Source organism: Melanaphis sacchari, unplaced genomic scaffold (assembly GCF_002803265.2).
Source record: "Melanaphis sacchari strain LSU unplaced genomic scaffold, SCAv2.0 Contig23_pilon_pilon, whole genome shotgun sequence".
Lineage (NCBI taxonomy): Eukaryota > Metazoa > Arthropoda > Insecta > Hemiptera > Aphididae > Melanaphis > Melanaphis sacchari.
Window position 1 is genome coordinate 5,060,727 of NW_020271114.1, and position 26,878 is coordinate 5,087,604.

At 26.3% G+C, this 26,878-nt stretch overlaps 2 protein-coding genes across 3 annotated transcripts; both read left to right on the forward strand.

The window, feature by feature from the left end:
• Positions 1 to 982: 982 nt before the first annotated feature.
• LOC112594688 lies at positions 983 to 9,719 on the forward strand. Of its 2 annotated transcripts, none has more exons than XM_025339631.1 (6): positions 983 to 1,173; positions 3,981 to 4,030; positions 5,628 to 5,698; positions 6,266 to 6,350; positions 6,426 to 6,534; positions 7,718 to 7,864. In XM_025339631.1, exons 1-6 carry the CDS (start codon positions 1,168 to 1,170, stop codon positions 7,829 to 7,831), a joined length of 435 nt encoding a protein of 144 aa, XP_025195416.1. In that variant the 5' UTR covers positions 983 to 1,167; the 3' UTR covers positions 7,832 to 7,864. The 2 variants fall into 2 exon arrangements, with proteins under 2 accessions (XP_025195416.1, XP_025195417.1); XM_025339632.1 differs by lacking the exon at positions 7,718 to 7,864 and adding an exon at positions 9,015 to 9,719 and having other exon boundaries at positions 985 to 1,173.
• A 374-nt stretch (positions 9,720 to 10,093) lies between these two features.
• Positions 10,094 to 26,520, forward strand: LOC112594538 (lysosomal alpha-mannosidase-like). The gene is made up of 17 exons (XM_025339351.1): positions 10,094 to 10,325; positions 12,559 to 12,661; positions 15,510 to 15,591; positions 15,717 to 15,902; positions 16,284 to 16,489; positions 18,411 to 18,547; positions 18,639 to 18,772; positions 18,973 to 19,193; positions 19,303 to 19,492; positions 21,351 to 21,535; positions 21,631 to 21,845; positions 22,043 to 22,259; positions 22,354 to 22,471; positions 22,766 to 23,036; positions 23,381 to 23,614; positions 23,690 to 23,839; positions 25,862 to 26,520. The coding sequence occupies exons 1-17, from the start codon at positions 10,104 to 10,106 to the stop codon at positions 26,057 to 26,059; spliced, it is 3,069 nt and encodes a 1,022-aa protein (XP_025195136.1). The 5' UTR covers positions 10,094 to 10,103; the 3' UTR covers positions 26,060 to 26,520.
• Positions 26,521 to 26,878: the final 358 nt, after the last annotated feature.

Below are 26,878 nucleotides of genomic sequence, written 5' to 3' on the forward strand. Positions count from 1 at the left end.
TCTATGTAATTTACTTAAAAAATTATTTTATAAATTGCCATGAATTATATACATATTTAGATATATATATTTTATTCATTATTGATATTATTTTGAACTTCCTTTCCTCTTTCTTCAGACATGATAAAATTCCTGTTATCTATAGTTTACCATGGCTGTTGTAAAATTGTTTTGTACTAAGTAATTTATTATAAGTATATTATATTTATAGATATTAGTTATAATTATGTTATAACTAGTAAATTTCTCTATAATAGTGTAATCCATGATACGATTGTCTATTATATAATAATCATTTATGGTTAGGTATTGATATCGTTTTTAACTATGATTTTACGATACTAAAAATGTATTAAAATTAAAAAAAAAAAAAAAAAAAAAAAACCAATATTATAACGTTGAAATGATTTAAAGTTGAGATGAAGAAAACATTATTGCATATTATTTTAAGATTAAATAATCTATTCAACTAGTACAATTGGATATTGAACTTATTGAATAAAAATATCTACAAGATAATGTTGCTGTTGAATAATGACTATAAATGTATAATTTTATTTATTTTTTATGTACTGAATGCTGAGGATTTTTACTACTGGTTTGGTATGATTGAAATAATTTGTGGAATAACTAAGTGTGGAAGTATAAAAACGATAGATTAAAATTCAAACTCAGATTTTATTCAAATTAATAAGATATTATGATCGATTTAATGACTATTATATTGATTTAATGAGTATGATATGTTTATCAGGATACACTGTAGTTTTACGTCGTTTATTGTGGGTAGAAGTTATACAGACACCTGTATTGTTGACCTTGAAATATCCTTTCACCTGTACAGAGCTGCGTTGAAATCATCAGTGCAGGTTTTTATGTTTGTGTATTGTTGCCTTGGTAGCGTGTATAATATGATAATATAATATAGCCAGACTATTGATACTACAGTTCTTATCTTATCAAACTGTAATGATATAATGTAATATTTTTTTCATTTTTTAAAGTGTTTTATATTTTTTTAATGTTTTTATTTATTATATTTCAGTTAAATGTTTCTTATTAATGTGCCTATATTAAAATCACTAGATACCGCCACTATAGTGCTTAGTTAGACTCGGTGATACTATATATTTTTACATAGTTCCGTTGTTTTCGTTATCGAATATTATGACCGTAAGTACCTACCTAAGATTTATTCATTACGTGCAAAATATATGTGGTAGTTTATAATAATAATAACATACCAGTACTTAGTAGGGCTGTAAACGATAGCTAGTAGCAGATAACCATGGACAGAAATCAAAATTAGTATTTATATTTAAAAATTTCTAGAGGTTGAATAATCAAAGTTTTATACGTATTATAAGTATTTCCCAAACTTTTATGCAGGACTTTTATCGGCAAATGTCTTGACGTACATATATTAGTTTTTATTATAATCGTACATATAGATCTAGCTATAATTTCGAGGTCATAGCAGTACAAAGTTTCATAATTTGTTTATTTATTTATTCCATGCGGTTTGGCAAGTTAACACTCATATGTATATACATATAATATATATATATATATATATATATGTTATGTTAGGCGAAAACACAATACAGATAAAGTGTTTATTTCACGATAAGTATATCACTGCCTTCCGGACCAAAGAAGAACAGTACGTAACAAATCTGCAGTCGCTATATTATGCGGGTACCTCTATAGGAAATAGACTATAATATCGTTTACGTTTCTTGCATAGTAAATAAATACATACATATGCACGGTCGCTATCGATTATAGTAGCATTTCAATGGTCCATGGCAAAGGCAAACTGACGATTTTTAATAGCTGTATAATAGCTATAAATATCATTATAAATAGGTACTTACAATTTCCAAAAAAATATTCAATATTTTTATTCTGTATTTTAGCGTAGTCAATGATAAAATGATCCAGACCATGCGAGCTTAAGCTTATCATACAATAGGTTCATTAATCGCAGCCCTTGAAATCAGAAATTGTGTGTATTACTCACTTTTTGTAGTATGAAAAGTAAAGTGTGTTATACGAAGTATTTTAAAAGTGTGATTCAAACAATATTTATTATGGTAAAATATTAAAGCGCTATTTAAAGTCATTGTTTTATTTTAATAGTAAACTAAAGGGTTATAAATTATAATATAAAAAATGATATAATTATTAATAAATAATAATTTATTAGAATAAATTAAATCAATTGTTTTGGAATTAATTATGTTAATTAATCAATAAAAATTTTATTTTATTCACAGTTATAAAATAATATATTTAAACATATTATTTAATTTTAACTATACGTTTTTTTATTAAATAAATACACTAACATTGGTACTGGTTTTCAGAGCATTGACTTTTTATTTAGATTAGGCCGATTTGGGGAACTATGTGTATAATACAAAAATTTGAATATTTTAGGGGTTGATTATTCGCAATGTCGAATGTACACATGTTACCGTAATTGAAAATTTGTTTTAAATGAAAAGAAAATAACTATACATAACGTAAAATTATTTTGGTTAGTCACTTTAGTCAAACCAAAATAATGTATAAAAACTCCAACGTAATGGCGGGCATAATGAATAATGAGTAATGACGATTAAGATTTTAGTCTCTACCACTGATTAAAATTGGACAATACTCAACAAAAGGCAATACAATTAAATTCGATTAAGATGTGTATTTGTTAGCAATTCAAAATGAGAGAATTAAGCAGTAATTGATTTTTAATTCTATTAAAAAAAGGTGAGAAAAATTAATGAAATATTTATCAGATTTGATATTGTAAAAAAAAAAGTCAATAAAATTACTATATTAATAATTATTTTTTAAGAATATATAAATTTAATTATTTAATTTTGTTTATCTATGAATGTTTTTCATACATATCAAAAAATATATATTTTGATGTTAAAATATCGGGGTATTTTTATCCGAAAACTTTGTTTTCGTTTACTATTACAATGTTTAAATATTATTTTTGTACCTATAGATAGCATAGGTAGGTACGCTACTTATAGTTAAAAATTGTTTAGTATTATTATTAGTATTTATAATCAATGGTATTATGATTTTTATAGGTAACAATAAAATAAAGTTTGTGCGATTTATAATTTGACATAATATTATATTCAATATATAAATTAATATTAATAATTACTATTTGTAATCAATGCTGATTGGTGAATATGGTGATTCTTATAATTGCTAAAAATTAGTTATTATAAATAGTGACAAAAATATCAAATATGTTATCAATATCTGTATTCGAGTATTTTAGTGTATAGATAGAATGCTAATTATTTAAGTAGTTTACTAAGATATTGTTAATACAAATTATGTGCGACTGCGTGATCAAAATTTTTAGAATATAATATTATTACTTAGTGAAAATTAGGACGCACTAAACATAATATTTATACACTAAATTCATACAAATACATAATATAATATTAATGTACTGAGTACCACTTCTAACTAGGTACGTAATTTAGGTTAATTGTAATGTAATATTGTAACATTATTGAGAGCGTTTTAAATTGAAATTTATGTATAGCGGATGGGTGATTTATATTTTGATTTAAAATTTATCTTTGATATTTATGATAGGGCTGTGTTATTGTATTTAAAAGGGTTGATATTTAATTGAAAATAATAATTATTTTTTGGCTAAATAAGTTCAATTTTACAGTTAAAATCGAATTTAATAAAATATCATACTGATTAAAAATTCACAATCTTTCAACAAATTTACATAATTTTATCATCTTTATATTAAAATTTTATAATCAGAATAGGGTTTAAAACTTCCCTGTGATCCAGTATACTAAGACCAAACATTTTCAACTTTGGAACTTATTTATAACAATTAATAATCTTTTGATATTATTACAGTATACAATTTACAATTTAAGTTAATTAGAAAACTTAAAATTGTATTTATATTTTTGTAACAGGCTGAAAGAGCAAAGTCGAAAATTGGACGTTGGGTTGATGAAACTATGAAGTAAGTGAATTTAAATAAAACCACACTATCAATTTATTTTTTCGACATTTCTTACATGTATATGTACTTTAATTCAATATTATATTGGGTAACTATTTAATGTATATATGTTACGAGTAAGATCTAAAAACTACTACCTGGTACCTGATAATCTACATAAGTACATATAAACCAGGTAACGTGAACCTTATTCATATGAACACTGTAATTGATATAATATATACATTATAAATATTTAAGGTGATCCAATTTATTTATTGACCAGTGTACTGTGAATAAAGTATTATACGTATTATCATAATCATAAATTCATTAACTGATTATGATGGTACATTACGACCTACTCACCAAAAAATTTAAATAGTTCAATTACATAAAAATTAATTTTAGTTAATTTAGTAGCAAAAATCAAATCACACTAATTCAAAATAAAAATAATTTATTTGATTACTTTTAAATTATCAATTATATATTTGAAAAATTTTACTATAAGTATTTAATTAAAATTTGAAAATTATTTGAGAATTATTTATTTGAATAATAATATATTAGAGTACGTGTGATATTTAGAATTTCAAAATTTTCTCCGTCTTTGCTGCATATTTATTTGATAAGTATTTACTTGTACATAAACATTTTTTTAAAATCTTGATCGTCAAAAAATAAATTATACCTGAACTATTTCATAAAAAGATTTTTTTTATGGCTGAAATTTCTAAAATTCTCATTATTGCATTCGTTTCATTAAAAAAAAAAAAATTATCTAGAATTGTTATTTGATCAAAGTTTACACTTTATCTAAAAAATCATAAACAATGTACAAAAAAGCCGAGTAATTTTCAAAGTAAAAATAATAATAATATTTTTACTTTTCCAGTTTTCCAATATATAAGTATGGTCAGTTTAAGTAGTGTTTTTCTTACTCTAATAATGTATATATTGTCCATCTTTTGCACTTTAACCGTAAAATTAACTTGTTTTTGCAATTAATATTAAAGTTTTTTTAACTTTTAAATAATTTTAGTTAGTTTATCCATATGTTTTAGATTGGTTATTTTAGAATTTTATGTTTGTGATATATTATTTTAAATGATTTGAATATGTTTGGATTTTATATTTACTTCGTACTTATTATGCAATTTTTTTTTTTTGCTTATTTTATTTTGTACTTGGTTAATACTAAATTTTTCTATTTGACTAATTTTCATTGGATTTTTTCTCCGCGGGATATTTTATATATGTTCGTTACTATTGATAGCAATTAATATTATAAAATGTACAATGTACACACATGACGTTTATAATGAGAAATGTTTAATGTATACATTTTAGATGTTTTCATAGAATGATAATTATAATCTAGAGGATGCTAATGATTCATAAATCACAGCTTCATTCCTAACCTAATCACGTCACATCTAAAACTTTTACCAATTTCAATATTTCTTTTATATATTAAATTTTTTATTTTTTTATTTATTTCTTTTATACAATAACAATAAATTACTGTGTGTTGTTAATAAATAAAATTGTGCAGTTATGAATATAAAAACTACTTTATACTTAATGATAATGTTACTGTATTGTTTTGTTGTAGAGGAAAATTTGATAACTTTGTTGGTTCGCGAAAGAAATCAAGCTCTAACACTACTACAAAAATAAACAATGGTAATTTAAACAATATAGAGTTTTATGTTCTTTTGGTGAAAAATTATTATGATAGAAACGTGATTACGATAAATGCAAATCGTTGATAAAAAATATAATAAGTAATTGATTGAAATGTGTGTTAATTGGATACGATTTATATTTAATTTATGACTTAAAATGCTATATACATGCTATAATGTATAAGTATATAAAATATTATACACTTTTAAACAGTTCAGTGCTGTTAATTTATTGTTCAAAAGATAATTTGTAATAGATGATAAAATAATTTTATCAAATATCAGTACCTATAATACTTGGTATGACGTACTTCTAAAAAGCATTCTTGAATAGATTATAAGGTACATAATATACTATGTGTAAATTATTATTATTATATTTGCTAAGTAATAAGTAATAATAATAATCCAATTAATAGTTATAATCGAAACATATTATGCATTATAATTTATTATATTAATATTCTTTATTGTTATATGATATAAATGCTTATAAATCAAATAGATATTAATATAATCATAGTTTTTATATTATAAATTACATTTTATAATTAAAACGTTTCAGATATACCTATAATGCCGGATGCAGATGAAAATATTGACGCGGACTTGTTATATTCAGTAAAACCCGCTGAGTTAAATTCGAGAGTGTAAAGATATAAAATTTTTTTTCATACTTTGGTTATATATTATTATTTAATTAACCGAAATTACTATTGTTTTAGAACTGAATCTGCGTATGAAGATGAAACGACGAGACCTCCGATTAATTTAGCTGACATCGATCTTGGATTATTATTCAGCAACATGACACGGAAACATCACTTGGAAAATGTACGAACAATATTAATATAACTAGAACGTTATATATTATACCCACGTGTGTCGTCTCCTCCATCTTACTAACGTATAACATATCAAATTTCACGTTCAGAAAAATCTGTTTTTCTCTAGTTTTAAATATTAAATTGAATTGAATTATTATTAAATTTAAAAGTTAAATTATTATTAAAGTACCACGAAAAGGTTTTTATTTAATATTTTAATTTTAAAATTGCATACTTTTTTTCAAATTTTCATAACTTGCTTCAAAATAAAATTATCCTACATACCTTCTGAGATGTCTTAGATAATACTTCGGTATATTTTAGAATTGGTCAATTTACTCTAATTTTAAAAACAATATGGTAAAACGGGTTCTTATTAACATTAAATTATCTATGTTATGTATTAGTTAGACGAAGTAACACAAGCTTTTCTTGTCACTTGTATGTGTTCGCTTGTACTGTTATTTATTTTAAAACTAAGTTATAAATAAAACGTAATTAAGAATTACTTCAACAACTAATTATAATAAATCATAAATAGTATCATAGGCACTTTATTATCCATGAACATTATATAATATATAGGTGCAATTATTTATTTTACTACTACAAAATAACTAAACTTTTACACATTTAATTTAATAAAGGAATATGAATTAGGTATCTTGATAAAATCTTGTTTTTCATTTAAAAGCATATCATACTTATTATTATTTTTACATATTTTGCACTAATATTACAAGAATATTAATAGGTGTATATTTATAATATTTTTGTGTATACGGTATACCTATTTATATACTCGTATTAAAAAAAAAGATAATATCTTTGGTAAATTAAAAAATAATTCATCTTGAAAATAGTTTAATTTTTAAATTGAAAATTGAATGGTTACTTAATTGCTAATAAATAAAAAAAAAGAACTTTATAAAAAAATTAAAAAAAAACTTTTGTTCAAACAATAAATTATTCATAAAAAACATTATTTCCATTTAAATTTATGTATTCTAAATATAAGAATGACTGAATATTATACAAAGTGTTACAGCACAATATTATAAGCCAGTAAATCAAAAACTTTTATCTCCACTATATAATGATAAATTACACACTTTACGATGTTTTTATAATTGTTTTTCTTTTAATTACTTAACATAGTCGGAACTGACATTTCCCTCTTTACTTTGCAGGTAATATTTACCACTCAAGTAGACGTTAAGAGGAAACCAACTTTGAATAAGGTCCAAGACTTAAGAGTCTTTGGAGATATATATATATTTTTTTTTTTTGTAAATAACGTTTAAACATCAGACATCTTATTAAAAATAAAATAAAATATAGGTATTTTATCTTTATTAAAATATAATGCTCCTTTTATCATAATATTTATCTCTTGTATAAATCTAACTCACCAACTTATACCATAAAAATACGTTTATAGACTGGAATACTTTATAGAATTTTTTTTAACATTATAAGTACCCTAAAATAATTCAACTATAAGGAGATGGGGTAATCTTCACTACATTTGTTTTGTTTAATTTAAAATATTTATAATATTATTATCATTGGACTTATAATTTTCAAAATTATAGTAGAATTAAGTTTATTAAAAAAACGTTTCGTACTTTTAATAACAAATTCAAGTATAGCTTTTAATCATTCTTATTCATAACACACATATAATTTATTTTATCTTTAAAGTCAATATTTTTTAATATTTACCACTTTATAGAATGTTTCGCACAGAAAATAATTAAGAGGATGTCAGCGTACTGTTTGTTTTCTATTTCTCGCCCACATGTAAAGTAGACAAAACGCATTCACGCAGAATCAATTTTTTGACGTTTTTGTATAATTATAGAATAAAAACAAATATTACAAAAATTAAAGAGGTTTTTTATTTTCGAGGGTTTAACATATAGGTTTTATATTTTATTTTTATTTAACTTAGCATTCAAATTTTAAAATAAAAAAAAATATATAAATTTAAATAATGTTTAAAATTGTTTTGATACAATATTTAGATAAATTGATGTATTCAAAAAAAAAAAATTATCAAAATTATTATTCTCTATAATTTTTGTTATAGGTGATTTTACTCTAAAATTACTTGAAAATATAAAAAAAAAAAAATTATTCTATGTAAATACGTTTTGTCTATGTTACGCGTAGACAAGAGAGAGTAAACAAACATTGCGCTGACATCCTCTTAAAATGCTCACAAAATAGTTATATTAATTTCGAGAAAATAATTGCTTTGTAAATTATCTATACTAATCAACGTCCTAATTATTATTATTTTAATGACGGTATAGTATAGAATGTATAATATAATAATACTATACAAGCACATTTGACTACGGCTTTCGAGTTACGTTCTACGAGTGATTTAGACAAACATTTAAACGCGAAATCGTACTATATATCATTTAATACGTTTGTGTACAAAGTTTGAATGAGATCGATGGAAATTTGTGATTACAGGTGGATGCGAACGAACGAGACGTCGGGAGGATGATACAACGGCACCTCAAACTGTTGAACATTGGCTCTGAGAACGTGGGCGAAGACGAACATTGACATTCGACTTAGCATGTTTACCCTTATGACTTAATAATTAATGTAAACACGATAATGTTTAAGCAAACTACATTCGTGTAATCATGTCGTACACTGATTTTGTCTTTATAATTACCAATCCACTGCTGATTGGTTATTATTGTATATAGCCAACGGCGTTTATTATCGTGAAATACATTTCAAACCGTAGTAATCAAACGTGTTGAAAACAATTTAGAATCGAAGTTTAAAACCGTAAACCACCGACGATCTCACTTTTATACACCGTTTGAAGTCATGCATCCATCATACGGTGTACCTACATCGGCCTTATCATAATGTTTTAATAATATTGTCGTGTGCATGTACGGCGGAAAACATTTCGATAGAAGTAGGTCAACGGTATAACAATATAAATAATAATACATAATAATATGATATCCGCGTATTGTCACACCGTCGTTCGGCTGGAAACTTTCCGTCTCAGCCCACTCGCCTCTTGCCCATCTACGAGTACCCACACGTAGTGCTGTACATTAGAACCAGCATATTTTAGCAGCCACAAAATAATATTATTCAAAACCAATGCCGCATAATAATATTATACATTTTTCAGACTGCTATTATTGTTATTGTATATCTTATCGTCGTCACCATATTATAATCGTTGTAGGTATATCATCATTGTCGTCGTCGTCATTATTATTATTATTATTATTATTTTTGTTGTGATGTAATAATAATATCATAACGGCGGACAATCGTAGAAATAACAATAATGTGTATAAATAATATTAAATGCATTTATGTGTGCATATGTAAATATATATCATTATTATTATTATTATTATTATTATTATAACGTTATTATTATCAAACCCGGTAAATTATGTAAAAATATGTTTATATAGGCAGTGTCGCGGTGGGGGAAATTAGTATATATGTGTACACGGGATGTATTACATATTATGGTGGCGGTGGTGGCGAGACGGTACCTATACGTATTATATTATTATGTGCATCACCCATTCAGTCAGACGTCAGTACTCGGTAATGGTCGTGTTGCCCACAGGTATGGCCGTTCGCACCGTAGCGTCCTTTGACCGGTCGTCGTCACGTGTTGTTCGGTACCGGTTCGCCGACGCCGCCACCGTGTGCGTCGCGCTTTGCGTGTTATTGGCGCGGACCACCGCCGCAGCAGATCTCAAATCGTCGTCCAGCGTTTGCGCTCCAAAGGTAAAAAACATGTAAAAAATCAAAATTCCGCGAAAAATCACTGCCGTTCGCGAGGGGGAGATCCTCGGGAAACCTCCGACTCCCGGCAGACGAGTAACGTTTCGTCGTCGTCGTCTACCGCACGCCTTTGCCCCTCCCATCCACCCTTAGACCCTCGCGCGCGGGACGTATGACTGGTATCTTACATTAAATTTCGATATCTACGATCGAATTCCGCCGGTTTATACGCTTTTTTCGATATCATAGACGGTATAGGTATATATATTTCAGTCGTACGGTTCGCGTTTACGAGGATAATATATCATCCACGCCAGGGCGGAGGGGCCGTCATCCATCATTTGGGCGATAGGGATCGGGCGGCGGAGACTCAAATTTTCGATGATCCTGTATATTATTTTGCGTGTTACGCGCGTAAGTGTGAATATGTGTGCGAGAGTGTACTGTTTGCGGTGCGGTCTAAGTGTGTAATCGTTGAAAAGGACGTGTCTCTTTTATGAACCAATTGAATACTGTACACGTTACACTACATAAAATATATATAAATATACATATCTATATACGGCATGCGTTTTATGCGTGTACAACGTGGTACACATGTATATATGTATAATATGTAGACCGAGCAATAAAAAGCAATTGGTACAAACGTACGTACGCGCGTTGGCGGGCAACAATAAAAAATGAATGCGAACTAGTGTACACGAAAAGTTTTTGTAATTTTATCGGAATAACTCGTGGAATGTGGCCTTTGACCCAGCGTCTGTGACGTTTTACGTTTTCACATTATTATATCAAAGGTAGTCCTATAGGTAATATTGTATTGTCGTAGGTATGCACACGTCCGCACGCGCTCGTACACGCACAAAGTATTATATTTAGTATGATAATATTATTTGTTTTAAATCACAACACAAGAGTCGACGGCTAACGAGTACAATGATAGGTATGATGGTCGATGTCGGCGACGACGATTGATAATAGTTTCATGTTGTACACTTGTACTGTTATGAATCATCGTCGTTGTGCAGGTCATCGATTTGAACTTATTAAAATAATATTCAAAATCAATAATAGTTAGAAGTTTAGAAGTCATATAATGTATACAATTTGCATATGGACAATTACGTAGTAGTTTTTATTTTAAAAACTATAAATACCTACCTAATATCCAAGACAAAACAAGATGTGTATCTACCTAGTACCTACTCGCTACTCTCCGCCATACGATAACGGTGACCGTACAAAGTATAGGTAATATATATATATATAGTGACAACGTCAAACAGTTCTTGTATATATCTAATTAAAAAATAATATCGTTCTCATCTATGTTTCTTGTTCTAGAATGCACTTAAAACGATATTATTTATATGTATTGGGTGAATCGGTGACCGGCGGTGACCCTGTGGTACTAGTAACTAACCTGTTGTACCGGTATGTTATTCCCCGGCTGATTAACGATTAACGGCCTAATAAAAGTATAAGTACTTAGGTATGTAAAGATGTTCTTACCGTTTGTTATCGTTGGAGCGTATATACAATACATATAAACACAATAATTATTGCACATGGACTAATATAAATTTATCATCATCACGTCTTAAAGGTTATCGAGTTGGCATTGACCTTGGATCTGTGAATTTTTTTCTACGTGTATTGCTTTTTTTAAAACTCTGAAATTTCACGTTAAAACGTTCGACACTACCGAGTTCAATTTTCTAAAATAACTGTTGTCGTTATAAGTTGGTATAATATCTTTATATATAAGCGTTATTGAAAATTGAAATTTTATTACAATTTTATCAAGTCAAGAACTATATAGTCAAATTTAATAACTAATAATGTATATGTTTCACAAATTGTGTTTATTGATGTTTGGTAAAAATACAAGATTATAAAATATTTCAATTCACTAATCAACAATATTTATAATAATATAATACTATAAAGGTATTGTTTAAACTGAAAAAAAGAATAGATTTTTAAAACCAAGAAATATTGGAACCAAGTTAAATACACGTTGTATTTTGTATAAATTTTAAAATGTATTAATAGTCATTGAGAAATAGATTGTAGAAGTATGTTCGATTGTCCATTGTCACATACTCCCATTATTAATTAATACGATGCACAAGAATCACCATAAATTAAAACATTAAATATTTATTGATGCAATTCAATAATGATATTATTGATATTATATAGAAAAATGTATTTATAACTCTTGTTTTAGTCATGCAACGCAATCGATCCAAATAAGTTAAACGTACATTTGATCGCTCACACACATGATGACGTGGGATGGCTGAAAACTGTGGATCAGTATTACTATGGCAGTTGGTATTCTTTTAATTTAATTTAATATTATAATTAATTATGAAATTAAGCAAATTTTAAAATAATTTTTATTTTGAAATTGTTATCGCTTTTATAAGTGTATCTAATTTAAAACAATCAAACGATATTATTTTTTTTTTTTTACATATTGACAATATACACTTTATTACCTATGTATAAACTATAATATGTAATTGAAACGATAAAATAAATATTTTAATTAGAAATTGAAACATCTATAAAAACTGTAGTTCATAAACTATTATAAATATAATACAACTAATGCACAGTAGTGATTTTACAATTATTTTAATATTTACTAAAGTCGAATCTTTATTGTTCAACCAATATTTGTTTGTTTTTACATTTAAAATTTTAATAATATTTTCCATTTATTATGCTAATATAAAATGTAAAATACTGATAATCACATTATCATTGAACACTATTTAAATTGGCAAAAAAATACTGTTAACCTCGAAATTAATGATAATATTCAGTAGGTATTTATATATCCATTCAGTAGTTAGATTTAAATATCTCCGAAATAAAACTAAATAATCACGTTTTTAGGTTCAAAGTAAATTAATTAAGATAATTTAACATTTTAATTAACTGCATTTAATTCATATTATATTTTGCCTATTCTATGAACAAGTTTTAATTAAAATTATTTCAAAAGTATAACCACATTGAATTTCTGGTTAAATGTTTTTAGATTTTAAAAATTGTATTTAATTTATTCAGCGCAATACTATAGCATAATATTATTATTACATCTTTTATTTTTAATTTATATAAAGTTTGTATTAATATTATCATAATTCAAAGTTGAATTCACTTAAGAAATTTATGTAAACATTAAACACGAACAAAACTAAAGTTGTATGATACAATGCCTTACCTTCTTACTGAAAATCGTTTTAAAATAATTTGTGAACAGATCTATATTCATAGTGATAAGTATATGGTCTATTCAAACAATATTAAATCGAAAATCTTTGATTGGTAACATTATTACTTGTTGATTAGATATTGTTATAAATGCATAATTTTTTACTATGCGATTTGATCATTTTTTATATACTTATTTATGCTATACAATTAAGACATTTTGTTATTTCAGTAACATAGTTTGGTTAATATTTTAAAACAAGATTGAATAAAATTTCGTTTTTTCGTAAACTAATAATAATAATAAGTCACAGAATAAGCACGCTACATTTCTTTACGTTTTTAATTTCTCCGAGTGATTAAACATTAAATCTCTTGAGAGCAGTTTGACTCACAAGTAAATCAACACGGGTTGTAAAAAAAATACTTAAACCTTTAAATAGTAAAAATACTTATCTAGTTGTATATAATGAAATTCTTTTGCGGTTATTATTTCAGTAATTGTTGATGTACTCCTAATTAACTGGTCCAACCATACAAGGTTATGTTTAATACTTCCGCAATTTTTTTATAAACGATAAGTGGTTTTAATACATTACTAATACTTTAAAAATCTAATAATAGTTTAATAATATATTTTAACTTTAATTATTATTTGATATGAAATTTCATGGACGATAAGTTTCACAATTTATACATATACCTAATATACTTTGATTTTTTAGAAAAAAATTTAAATGATAATTGTTACAATAATACGACAAAATTAATCATATTTTAGTGGTAACATATTGTTTTTATTTAAAACAACTACAAAAAAATATTTAGATTATTTTTTGAGATATTTTAAATTTTAAGCAAAGTGGTTAGATCTTATGTTTTCATCATGGAATTTGTCTAAATGAAGTTTTTGTTTAAATTTTTTTGATAACTTATGAATTATGTAGATTGTTAGTCCAACTAAAAACATTTCCATTGATTTTTTAAGTAAATATTTAAAGCTAAAAATGTTAAAATGTAGCTTTTTCATACAATTTTTAAATTATTACAAAATGCTTATTATTTTTTATTTTTTTTTTTTATTATTCATCATAATTTTCAAAATATTAAGTTTTAAAGTAATTAACATAATTATCTATTTTTTTTAAGCTAATAGCTTGTGCTATTATTTATGATATTTATACTACCTGGACTATTTTTACAAACAACGAATATTGATAGATTAATATTAATTATTAAAATTCTTAAGTAATTATTGCCTTCACATCTCCTAAAATCTTTATCATGGATCTATTCATCTTAGTACACAAAGTTAAACATCTTAAAAAATACTCGTTTAAATTTTGATTTTGATGTGTCAACATTTTTAAAAAAATATCCACAAAAAAAAAATTACGGTAGAAAATGGAGATTCTCTTAAAAAATTTTTTTGTTGTATTTTTACAAGGCACTCCATAAGTGGTACAAAAAATTTTTAGGAATTTTAAAGCATGGTCTTTAATTCCAAAACAAATCCGATTTTGAATAACTCCATTATAGTAGAAAAAATAAGTGAACATGCTTTGTGAATCACCCTGTAATTTATATTTAACCTATCAGCTTTACTATTAAATCTAAACGATTTCACGTACGTACTACGAATATATTATTATATAGTTTATACCAACTACCTAGTAACTACCTAATAATTTGCATATAGGAATTATATACGCATTAATCGAATGTATCTATTGTACTTATTGTAAAATAATCTCAACCCCTAACTTCCGAAATTACAAGCGATTAAATCCATATGGAATAAATTAACCATAAAATCGATTTTATCATGTAAAATCTTTTTATCCACGTACAAGGTGTATAATAGATAATTTATCCATTCACAATAATATTAAAAATTATTTTTTCATTATTTTTTTGTTTAATAAAATGTTTATTTTTTTTTGTTTTGACAAGGTAACAAGGCACATGCACCTTACGGCGTGCAATATATTTTGGATTCGGTTGTTTCTGAACTGTTAAAAAACAAAAACCGAAAGTAAAAATCATTTTTTTTTGAATTTTTGAATTTTAATAATAAATATGTTGGTTACTCCAAATTGATTACAGTTGGATTCATTTGAGTTTGTAATAGTTATATATATATATATAATTTTTTACCAGATTCGTCTTTGTCGAAACTGCGTTTTTATGGCGTTGGTGGGAAGAGCAAGACGAATGGAACCGAAACAGCTTGAAAATGCTAGTACACGAAGGTCGGTTACAATTGTTGCATGGTGGATGGGTGATGAGCGATGAAGCAGTTCCTCATTATTCAACCCTTATTGATCAGATGACTTTAGGCCTTAAGTAAGAGCAAATAATGTGTTTGTGGCTGGATGATGTTGCGTATGTTTGGATATTATAACTCATAGTTAATAAAACATAATATACTATGATAATATGTTCGCTTGTGTGTTTAAATAACGATTTGTCGCCTTAGGAAGTTATAGAGGGTTGTCATTCATTTTTACGCCTAGAATGGGATAATTTAATTGTTTATAATTTATTTCACATAAATAATGATTCAATTTTAGTAATAAAATATGTATTTTTTTTTAATAAAATTATTTATAGTTTTTTTTAATGACTTGCGTTTATAACATTAGCTTATAAAAATAACTCTATACTGTATGATATCGCAGTGTGTTCAGTAATTTTTTAGATATAGATTTTTGTCTTATATTTTAGGTTCTTAAACGACACGTTTGGAGAATGTGCTCGGCCTCGTGTGGCGTGGCAAATAGATCCATTTGGCCATTCAAGCGAAGTGGCCGCTGAATTTGCTGAAATGGGTTTTGATGGATTGGTTTTAGGCCGTATTGATCACGAAGACATAGCTCTTAGAAAAAGTCAGAAAACAATGGAAATGGTATGGAGACCAGACGTTAATATAGGTAAGCGCATAACTTACACTCATACAATAATATTTTAAAGTAATTTGTATTCATAATAATATAAGAGTTATTTATCAGACATTATTCGTCATTATTAAATAATGTTATATTATTTTCACTTAGTCCCGAAATATGTTAACAATTTATTACGGTTAAAGAAAATTCAGTTTTACGAAATAATTTTTTTTAATTTGTGTAAACAAAACACTGACATTTAATAGAATAATGATGATTAAAATACAAACTCAATTTTAACAAAAAAAAAAAAAAATAATAATAATAATAATAATAATAAAAAAAAAAAAAAAATAATAATTATTTTTTTTTTACATTTTAAATTTATATAATAGTATTCTATACGATTACTCAATAGATTAATACTTTATCACTAGCAATAATTTGATATAATTTTATTTGTTTTTCAATGTCAATTTTAGATTAAATATAGTTTCATTGTTTAATTATATAGATTACAAATATGTATAACATTTACGTTACTTTATTTTACAGATATGATTATGTTAGATAGTAATATTATAATTATATACAATGTATATTATACATTTAATAATGCTTTAATATAATATTTTAGTATACACAGTATAATACGTAGAATGTAGATAGTATAGATTTTAAAAATTCGCAGGTAAACCGGCATTATTATAGTTTAAACAATTATTTTCGTTATTTTTTATCAGGAATCATGTAAACAAAATTCTAAAATTCCTTGAAAATGTTTAAAAAAAAATTATTTGACCCAGTTTTGTAATTTTTTCACTACAAAGCTTATCACTGTACATACTATATAATAATAGTAACATGCTAAATAATGACATAATTCATAGATTGTTTTTCTTTGATATATGTAGGTAATTCTGGAAGTACACTAATTGTCATAATCTATAATAAATAATGATAAAATGTCATTCAATACGAAATATTTTTACTAACAACTTCAAAATAGGTTATAAGTTATAACTAATAGAAAAGTATAAAGTATATTATATAACATATATATATATATATATATTCATATATATTATATTATCTTTAAAACTTGTGAGTCAAATCCATATCAATTAACGATGAGTGCCTATCACCATTGTATTTATTATAAATTAATTAATTAAAGTTTTTCCAAGACAAATTAAAAATGATACGTTTACTTATTAGTTGTTTTACGGGTTATATTATTTTTGTTTTTGTATCACGTATAGGAAAACAACTTTGTTTTTATTTCTTTTATTCGCAATGTTTTATAGTTTGGAAACGTTTAGTGACTAATATCATTTAAACAAATAATCCAAATCAATTGGTCATTTATAAACTTCGATCGACGTATAAAAAATTTTCAAACAAATAACATATATGTTTTTATACTTGTTTTTATAGTAAAAGTTTGAGGAGAATTATCTCTATTTGACGATTTTATAAAGGATATAACGGTTTGTTGAAGTTGGCGTTTAAAACAATGTTGAAAGTGTTACTGAAATATTAATCAATTTTTATTTTTTGAAATTCCAAAAAAATATTTAGTGCAAAATCACTCTAAATTAGCTAATTTTTATTGAACAGAATAAATGAATATTTCAACATTAACAACAATTTTACAAAAGTAAACAATTGATATTGAATAAATCACATTAATTATTGCTATTTATTTTTAAAATAATTAAATATTATTTAATTTAGTTTGATTAGTTGGCTAATTAAATAAGAGTATATTTAAAAAAAACTCTTCTTACGTCATTTAAAATTCTTTCAAATGTAATTCATTTTAAATAAGTTTTAAGATAAACACTTTTATAATATTAAATCAAGTTAAATTACAATTATTAAGTTTCATAAGATATTTATTATTATTTGACACCCTTTAATTTCGTGCAGTATGATAAATTAATGGTTTATAAATCCCTGTAAGGACAAGGTGGCGAATTGTTTACAAGTGTTTTGTACAATTTATACGTTGCTCCCGAAGGATTTTGTTTCGATGCATTTTGCAATGATGATCCCATTTTGGACAATCCGAAACTCCACGGATACAACGTCAATGCAAAAGTAATAATTACATCTAATGGGTGTATACTGTATATCTATAATCTGTGTATTAATAATCAATGAATTAAATAATATTTTATTTCTTTGGAAGGTAGAAAACTTTGCAAATCACGTCCAGAGATACGCTTCGGCATTTAAAACAAACAATATCATGATGACCATGGGTGGTGATTTCTCTTATTCAGTGGCGTCGTCGTGGTTCAGAAATATGGATAAATTGATCAAGTACGGTGACTTTTTTGCACGTGCAAACAATATTGATCTCACTTGAATGCATATTATATATAATAGTTTAAATTGGTCAACATTGATTATAAAGATTAAATATAATAGAAACAAAACATAGTGTACCTATTTCGACCATTTAGTTAATTTACTTGATACCGTACGAATTATTCATTTGCGATTCTATTAATTTGTTTTAGACACGTGAATATATTGAAACCGGATTTGAACGTGTTGTATTCGACGCCTGAATGTTATTTGTCCGCTCTGCAAATGACCGAAAATGTTACTTGGCCTCTCAAGGATTCAGATGATTTCTTCCCTTACGCGCACGACGAACACTCTTATTGGACGGGTTACTTCACGTCGCGGTCCAATTTGAAGTACATGATTTGCAAGGCTAACAACCTACTACAGGCAGGTATATTATGATATAGCTAGCATTAGAAACAAGTTAAATTATTTTAGTGGCAATAGATTTAAAACAGGAATGCATAATATATTAACCAGTGGTAATCTCTGTTAGGCAGTAAAGCAAATCAGTTCTATACTCGGAGAAGAGCTCAACGAATACGTGCAAATGTTAGCTATCGCCGTTGCGCAGTCACAACATCATGACGCCATCACGGGTACAGAAAAACAACACGTGTCTGACGATTATGCCCTTTACTTGGATGAAGGGATAGGAGAGACGCAAAAAGTGTTGACGGCTGCTTACAGGTATACCATGACTATATGTCATAGTTTGTATACCATTCACCTATTCATGTGTTTGCTTATGATATCATATAGGTATGATAGACAAAAATACAAAAATACAAATATACATACCTATAAATGATTCGAAGTAGAGGATTGATTAATTTTTGTTAGTTTCTGCACACAGTAGGTATTACCTATTTTCTTTAATGATTAAAGCACATCGGTCGCCTCATTCCTCAATTGAAAATACAAAAAATAAATTCGTCAAAAAGCAACCATATTGTATAAGCCATAGTAAATTAATTGATGAGACCATAAACAACATTTTTTAACGACATAATTCAGTGTAATACGTAGGAATAGTGTATAAATAATTTTTTAAATCATATCATACATATAATTAAGTCATAAAAAAAAAGAAGTTAAAATTACATTAAAAAAAATTGGTACAACAACCAAAAATACTGATTTTTTGTATTGAGAAGATCGTTCTGTAATGGTTGAAAGTATCACCATATTTATTTGTCTATTCTAATATATTTGTGTGCATATATTACTGTGGAATTAACACCCCTATTCAGCTCCATATTATTATCTCTCAGTTTTGAATGAAAATTTCATTTGAATCGAACGGAATCTGAAATATATTTATTATAGAATGCAGTGTCATGTTTAATAACATCAAATTTAAATTTCCAATTTGTTTTCATAATATTGGAAAAAAAAACGTAAGCTTTGGCCTTAAAAAGGTATTAGGTAACATCCAAAATCACACAATTAAATGAAAAAAGTAACACTAGTACATTTGGTATGCGTATGAACTATGAAGTATATGTTATAAAAAATATTAATATAATTTATGTAATTAAAGTAGTATTATATTGAAAAGTAAACGATTAATACTTAACAATAGTATAAATGTATTATTGAATTTTAGTTACAAGTAGGTTCACTATGCATATTAGGTTTAAATAAATATAATATTCATTGATTATTCACTTCGTTCTTAAATAAATAATATTAATTTTGTATTTCTCGTGTAGATAATTGGTTAAAGTTTGCTTATGCGTATAATGAACGAAAATATATGTCTGTTAAACTTATAGTTTCTGTTTATGATTAAAGGAAAACGTGTATCGTATTGTTAATATCCGTTAATTGAATATTTTATAATTCATTTAGCGTATAACTTAAACGGTTTTGTTAATTTTTACTTTTACTTTGAATTTATTATAATATAATATTATTTATTTTTATCGTCTCAGTGCTTTTTTAGATTTTACAAAATATGCGGAGAATAGCTATTTTTTTTTAATTTCATATTCCGAACTAGATCCAGCGAACTGTAAACCAATATTTTATCAACTGTAATAATTTAAAAGCTTAGTCAAAATATTGGAGATGTTAATAAATAGAATTATTGTTGAATTGTACTCGATATTTATTTATAAACATTATTCAGCGAATTCCATATAAGTATATAAAATCAAGATATGGGTTTTATATATTATATATATATATAAAATTAAACCGCTATTGTAATTAAAAATATTTTGATTTAAAATGTAAATTTATTATTATTATAATTTATTAGAATAAACTTAAACTATATAATGAAAAAACCACGACTATCCGAGAACATCATAGCAGTAAGTTTATTTATCACTATGTACACGCACGCACGCGCGCACACACACACACATATATTTATATATATATATATATATAATACATATAATATGTGATTAGGTATAACAGGGACAGTTATATTATTGTGTCATTATGTGTTTTATAACATATGATTAATTATTGTGTTCGTAATATATTATACGCGTGTTTGAAAGTGCACGTTATAAATCATACTATGGTCTTTCAGGAAATGGTTTGGAAAAGAGTTTCCCGAACAGCAGTATTGCAAGATGCTCAATATAAGCGAGTGCGATGTTTCAGAGAACAATTCTAAATTCGTGATCACTCTGTACAACCCATTATCGCGCGCTGTTACCACGCCTGTCCGCATTCCCGTGAAGTACGCGGATTACAAGGTTACCGGTCCGAATGGTAACAATAATTTGGAATACAGCAGCTACATAAGCCTGAATATTTTCGCATAGCTAACTTACACGACGATAATCACGCGTGTGGTTGGATTTCAGGGGCCAATGTGCAGTACGAATTGGTGTTTTTGCCTGGTCAGATTTTCCGACTGGGAGGCCGTACCTCGAACGCCACACACGAGCTAGTATTTATTGCTAGCGAAGTGTCCCCATTAGGATTAGTCAACTATCACGTGGAGAGAATTAACGAACCAGAACCCCCGCCGCGTCCGACGCCACATAATAGCACAGAGGAAGTGATGATAGAAAACGGGGTATAACAACAATAACAATAAATACATTTCAAATTAAACTAATAACCTTTACGATATATAATGTTACTAATTTAATAATTTATCATTATTTTATGTGAATCGTTATACATATTCTATACATAATGTGTAATTATTGTGATTATACATTTGTTCCGTTTTTTTTTTTTTTTATTTCTTCCGATTTTCAAAATCTGTAGAAATTGAAAATATGTTTTAACGGTACCAGTGGACTAGTGCAGTGGATAGAACAAAACGGCACAAGACATCAATTGCAGCAAAATTTCTTTTTCTATGAGTCAATGAAAGGCTATAATTTCAACGCCGATAATCGTGCTAGCGGGGCTTACATTTTTAGACCCACTAAAAACCAGCCGACAGTCATATCGGAAAAAATTAATTTGACAATTTACCGAGGTATGATTTTGTTCATTAATACTTACTCATATGGTCATATAAACTTAAGCCTAAAGTGGCGAAAACGCAATACATAAATATATTTTTTTTTCAGGTAAAAACGTGCATGAAGTACACCAGTCTTTCAGTTCTTGGCTTAGTCAAGTAGTTAGGATTTATGATCAACAAGAATCGATTGAATTCGAATGGCTCGTCGGACCCATACCTATTATGTGAGTAGAAAAAAAAAATAATAAAAATTGAAAATTATAAAAAAAAAAAAAAATGATTATTTGAAAGTATATTATTTTGATAAATATATATTGTATAATATTAAATTATTTTATTTTAATCTTCTATTTTTGATACTTGTTAGTTTACATTATACGTTATAATGTTTTCGATAGTGTATAAGCTAACAATTTACAATCATTATTAAAGCAAAAGTTTACGAGACTGTATGTAACGTTATTATTTATTAATAAACTTCGACAAATTAACATATGTCAGTTTTATTGATTTAACAGGGAATGGATTGGAAAAGAAGTCATTACTAAATATACGACTAAAATAGCATCTAATGGTACGTTTTACACGGATTCTAACGGAAGAAGATGGATGAAAAGGAAACGGAATCAACGTTCTTCTTGGAATCTAACCTTAACTGAACCCGTTGCGTCTAATTATTATCCAATTACTTCAAGCATAGCAATCAGGGATGCCATTAACCAAGCTACAGTAATAACCGATCGACCTCAGGGTGGTACAAGCATCGAGGATGGTACATTGGAACTTATGGTAAATTGATCACAAGCAAATTACAGTTACATATTATAATTCTATGGTTTTCATAATGTTTATGAATTATAATACTTTACCGGTGGTATGATTCCGATTTAAAATTATTTTGGGTTAGATAAAAATTAATACATAATCACGGATGACGTAAAATATAATTTTACGATTCGATGTGATGATTACTTTAAACGGTGATAATATTATTATAATATTTTCCGTTTTACGTGTGTTAAATAGCACGTATCTATCAAATATTTATGGATTCAAAATATTTTCAAATGTTCACATAGCACAATAGTGGTCGTACACATTTTCATCTGCTTCTATACGTTCTTTTGTTACAGCTTCATCGTCGACTATTGTACGACGACAGTCAAGGGGTTAGCGAACCATTGGATGAGAATCAATACGGTGAAGGCATGGTGTCTAGGGGAAAACACATATTACACTTTAACGAGTTAGACAAGGCTGCCAAAGCTCACAGGCTGTCGGCCCTCCATACAGCTATGCAACCTGTTGTTACATTGGCACCAACTCATATGGAAAGTAACGAATGGGTTTCAAAGTTCAGTGCAACGGTAAGATCTATGACGTTGCTAATTGTATTTTAAATGCTTTTCCTCACCTATCTAATACATGTTTGGAATTTACAGTATAAACTGTTAAACAATTCGTTACCATTAAATATACATCTTTTAACTTTGGAACATTGGAGAAAAGATCAAGTTTTATTGAGAATTGAACATATATTTGAGAAGGACGAAGATAGATTTTTATCTCTGCCTGAAACCGTTAATCTTAAAGTAAGTACAAAACTTCAAAACTTGTTGTATTCAAAATAATATTTATTTTAAATGAGACAATATTTTTTTTATTTTTACAATAACTATTTCATTATTGTTTGGTGTGAGCTATTGATGAAATAATTTATTAATTTAAATTATTTACAAACGAAAATCAAAAAATAATAGCGAACGTTTACATATTTTTATACAATACATATTTTTTACATGAAAATATTTTCGAAATTAGTTAATGCGCAATGCATTCAGAAGAAAATATATATTATATAATATACCTATAACAATAACTCATGAAAAGATAATTTAATTGAATAAAATTTTTTAGGTTAAACATTTAAAAAAAAAAAAAATATATACAATTGGTTTAAAACTGTCAGTACTTACTACTTTTATAACACAATTTGTTGAAAACGTGTAGTATCAATACTAAAATATCAGATTGAAAAATACAATAATTATGACAACAATTTAAAAACCTATAAAAAGAAAGATAAATTGTTTATGGTATTGATGGAAATTCATATGTCTATACTAAAATTAATGTTCGACTTATACGAACAATCATAAGTTTAATAATAGTACTTTTTTCCAAACAATTTATTCTTATATTCAATCCAGGTACTTCCACTAAGCACTAGCATACAATTTCAGTCTTTTCTGTATAATTATGACTTTAAAATCATTTTTATTAGTAAAATTGTAGACAATGTAATATTGAAATTACGAAATCAATATTATTTTTATCTCGCACATAACCTAACGTTCTTTCAACTATGAAATCATTGTTATTATCTACTTGAGACGTATTTTAAAAAAGTTTTCACGACCATAGTATGCACAATTTATCTTCTCTTATACATTTAGCCATAAAAATATTAAAACATGTATAGTTGATAATTTTTTCTAGATTTAACGACGCTAATAGTTGATAGCAAAATACAATTTTAAATTTAGTTGTACAAAAAGCTAACTTATTTACACGTTTTTTCTGTGTTACATTAATGATATTATATTCTATTCAATAATAAGCTTAGTTAGCAGCATGTAAGATTTGGTTCCATAGCTCTGTCTTTAGAACAAACGACAATTCTGTATTAATTAAAATAACTAAGCTTATGATATAGTGGTTTTGAAAAGGATTATACGTTCTATAATTAGCTAAAAGATATAAATGATCAAAGCAAAGAAATAAGTAAAAAAAAAAACAAACAAAAGATTATTTTTACCGAATATAGGTATTATACAGAATATAAATACTTTTTTATGTAACAAATTATTTAAAACTATTTTTTTGTAGAACAATTTGAATTTTTATCAGTATAATCTGTAAGTAGTAATTAAATCGGTTTTCTGTGCCTATAGATCTTATAATTTAGTGACATATTATATTAATATCAATAATATTCTATCAGTTATCTATATCAGTATTACGTTTTTGAAAATTGTGTTTAATTTGGTTGTAAGACGTTAATTTTACTTAATTTATTAGCCATTTATAACTATTCTGCTACTCTTATAATCATAGATAACTAGGTATGTATTTTGATGTATTTATACTTACATATCAATATGATGATTTAACTCCTTATCAACAGAGTATTTTATGATATTTATTTAAATTGATCATTTGTGTAAAATTAATATATCGTAACTATTTAAATGTATTAAGCAATCAATTTATAACAATATTTCTCATCTTCGTTGTACTTCATATATAACACGACTTAGAGTAAACATGAAATTGAGTTTAAATTGTGAACGTATGTCCTCCTCAGTATGAACATGTTCAGTAAGACCTATTACTTTCTTAAAGAATAAAAAAAAAAAACACAATAAATTACGGTTAGGTACGCATTAGTTAGATACGCGATATTGTGATAAACACGTGTTTGATGTACTTATTGTTTGTTATTTTTCTTCCTTAAAAGCGAACTCATTAGACGTTCGCGACATTGACATTTACGTACTTCGTTAACTTTTCAAAAACTAAATAATTTAAAATTATTTGAAAACGTGTTTCAGCAATTATTTTCGCAACTGGAGGTATTGGAGTATAAAGAACTGACGCTAAGCGCAAATTTGGCTAAGGCAGATTTAGATCGTTACCGTTGGAATTATAGCGATAAACCACAACGACCAGAATTGAATGCACCGCTACCAGACAATCTTCTCACACCCATGGCCATTAAAACTTATTTGCTTACGGTGAAACCGCGATAACGTACAGATTTGTTTTGAGTTTTATTATTACAAACAGAGACAAAGGAACTGCAAAGAAACTATTAAATTGTTTTGTCCAAATATATACACACACACAAGCACATAAGAAAAATTGACATATCATTATATTATATAGGCAAAGTAAATATTATGTTCACATTGAAAAGTGCCCGTTTGAAATGAAATGTGATAACTACGGAAGTAGACATATATACGGCTAGTAAAATGTTAGTTTCATTATTTATTAGTTTTTATTTACTTAATTTAAAAAGAAAAAAAATTATAGCACACATCCGGAGATGAGGCGATTGCGAAAAGTTTATTAAAATAATCTCTGAATCTCTTATGAGTTGATATGATACCCGTGTTTCCATGTTATTGATGTTCTCTTTTAAAATTTTGAAAGTACTTTTTGTTTTTGAATAGTTTGTTATTTCATTAATTTATTTTATTGAATCATACAGTATGACGTTCATCATCATATTATGTAGTACGCGACTGTATGAGACTAATTTTGTAATATTAATTTAAACTAGACTTATTGTATGAATTTAATAAAACCATTATTTTTGTTTGTCGTTTATTGTATACAAAATTATATACCTATATAATAATCATTTTTAAATAAATATATTTATTTTAGTCAAAACCATCAGTACAAACTAAACATATAAATGTGTTTCTTTTTTTGTATGTTTTTGTATAATATGCGCACATAGGTACATCGAGTTGTACATTTATGTTTATGTCTATACACATATCATGTACACTTTAAATTGCTGTTTATTCGTAGGTATATACAGTAATGGGTCAATTGTA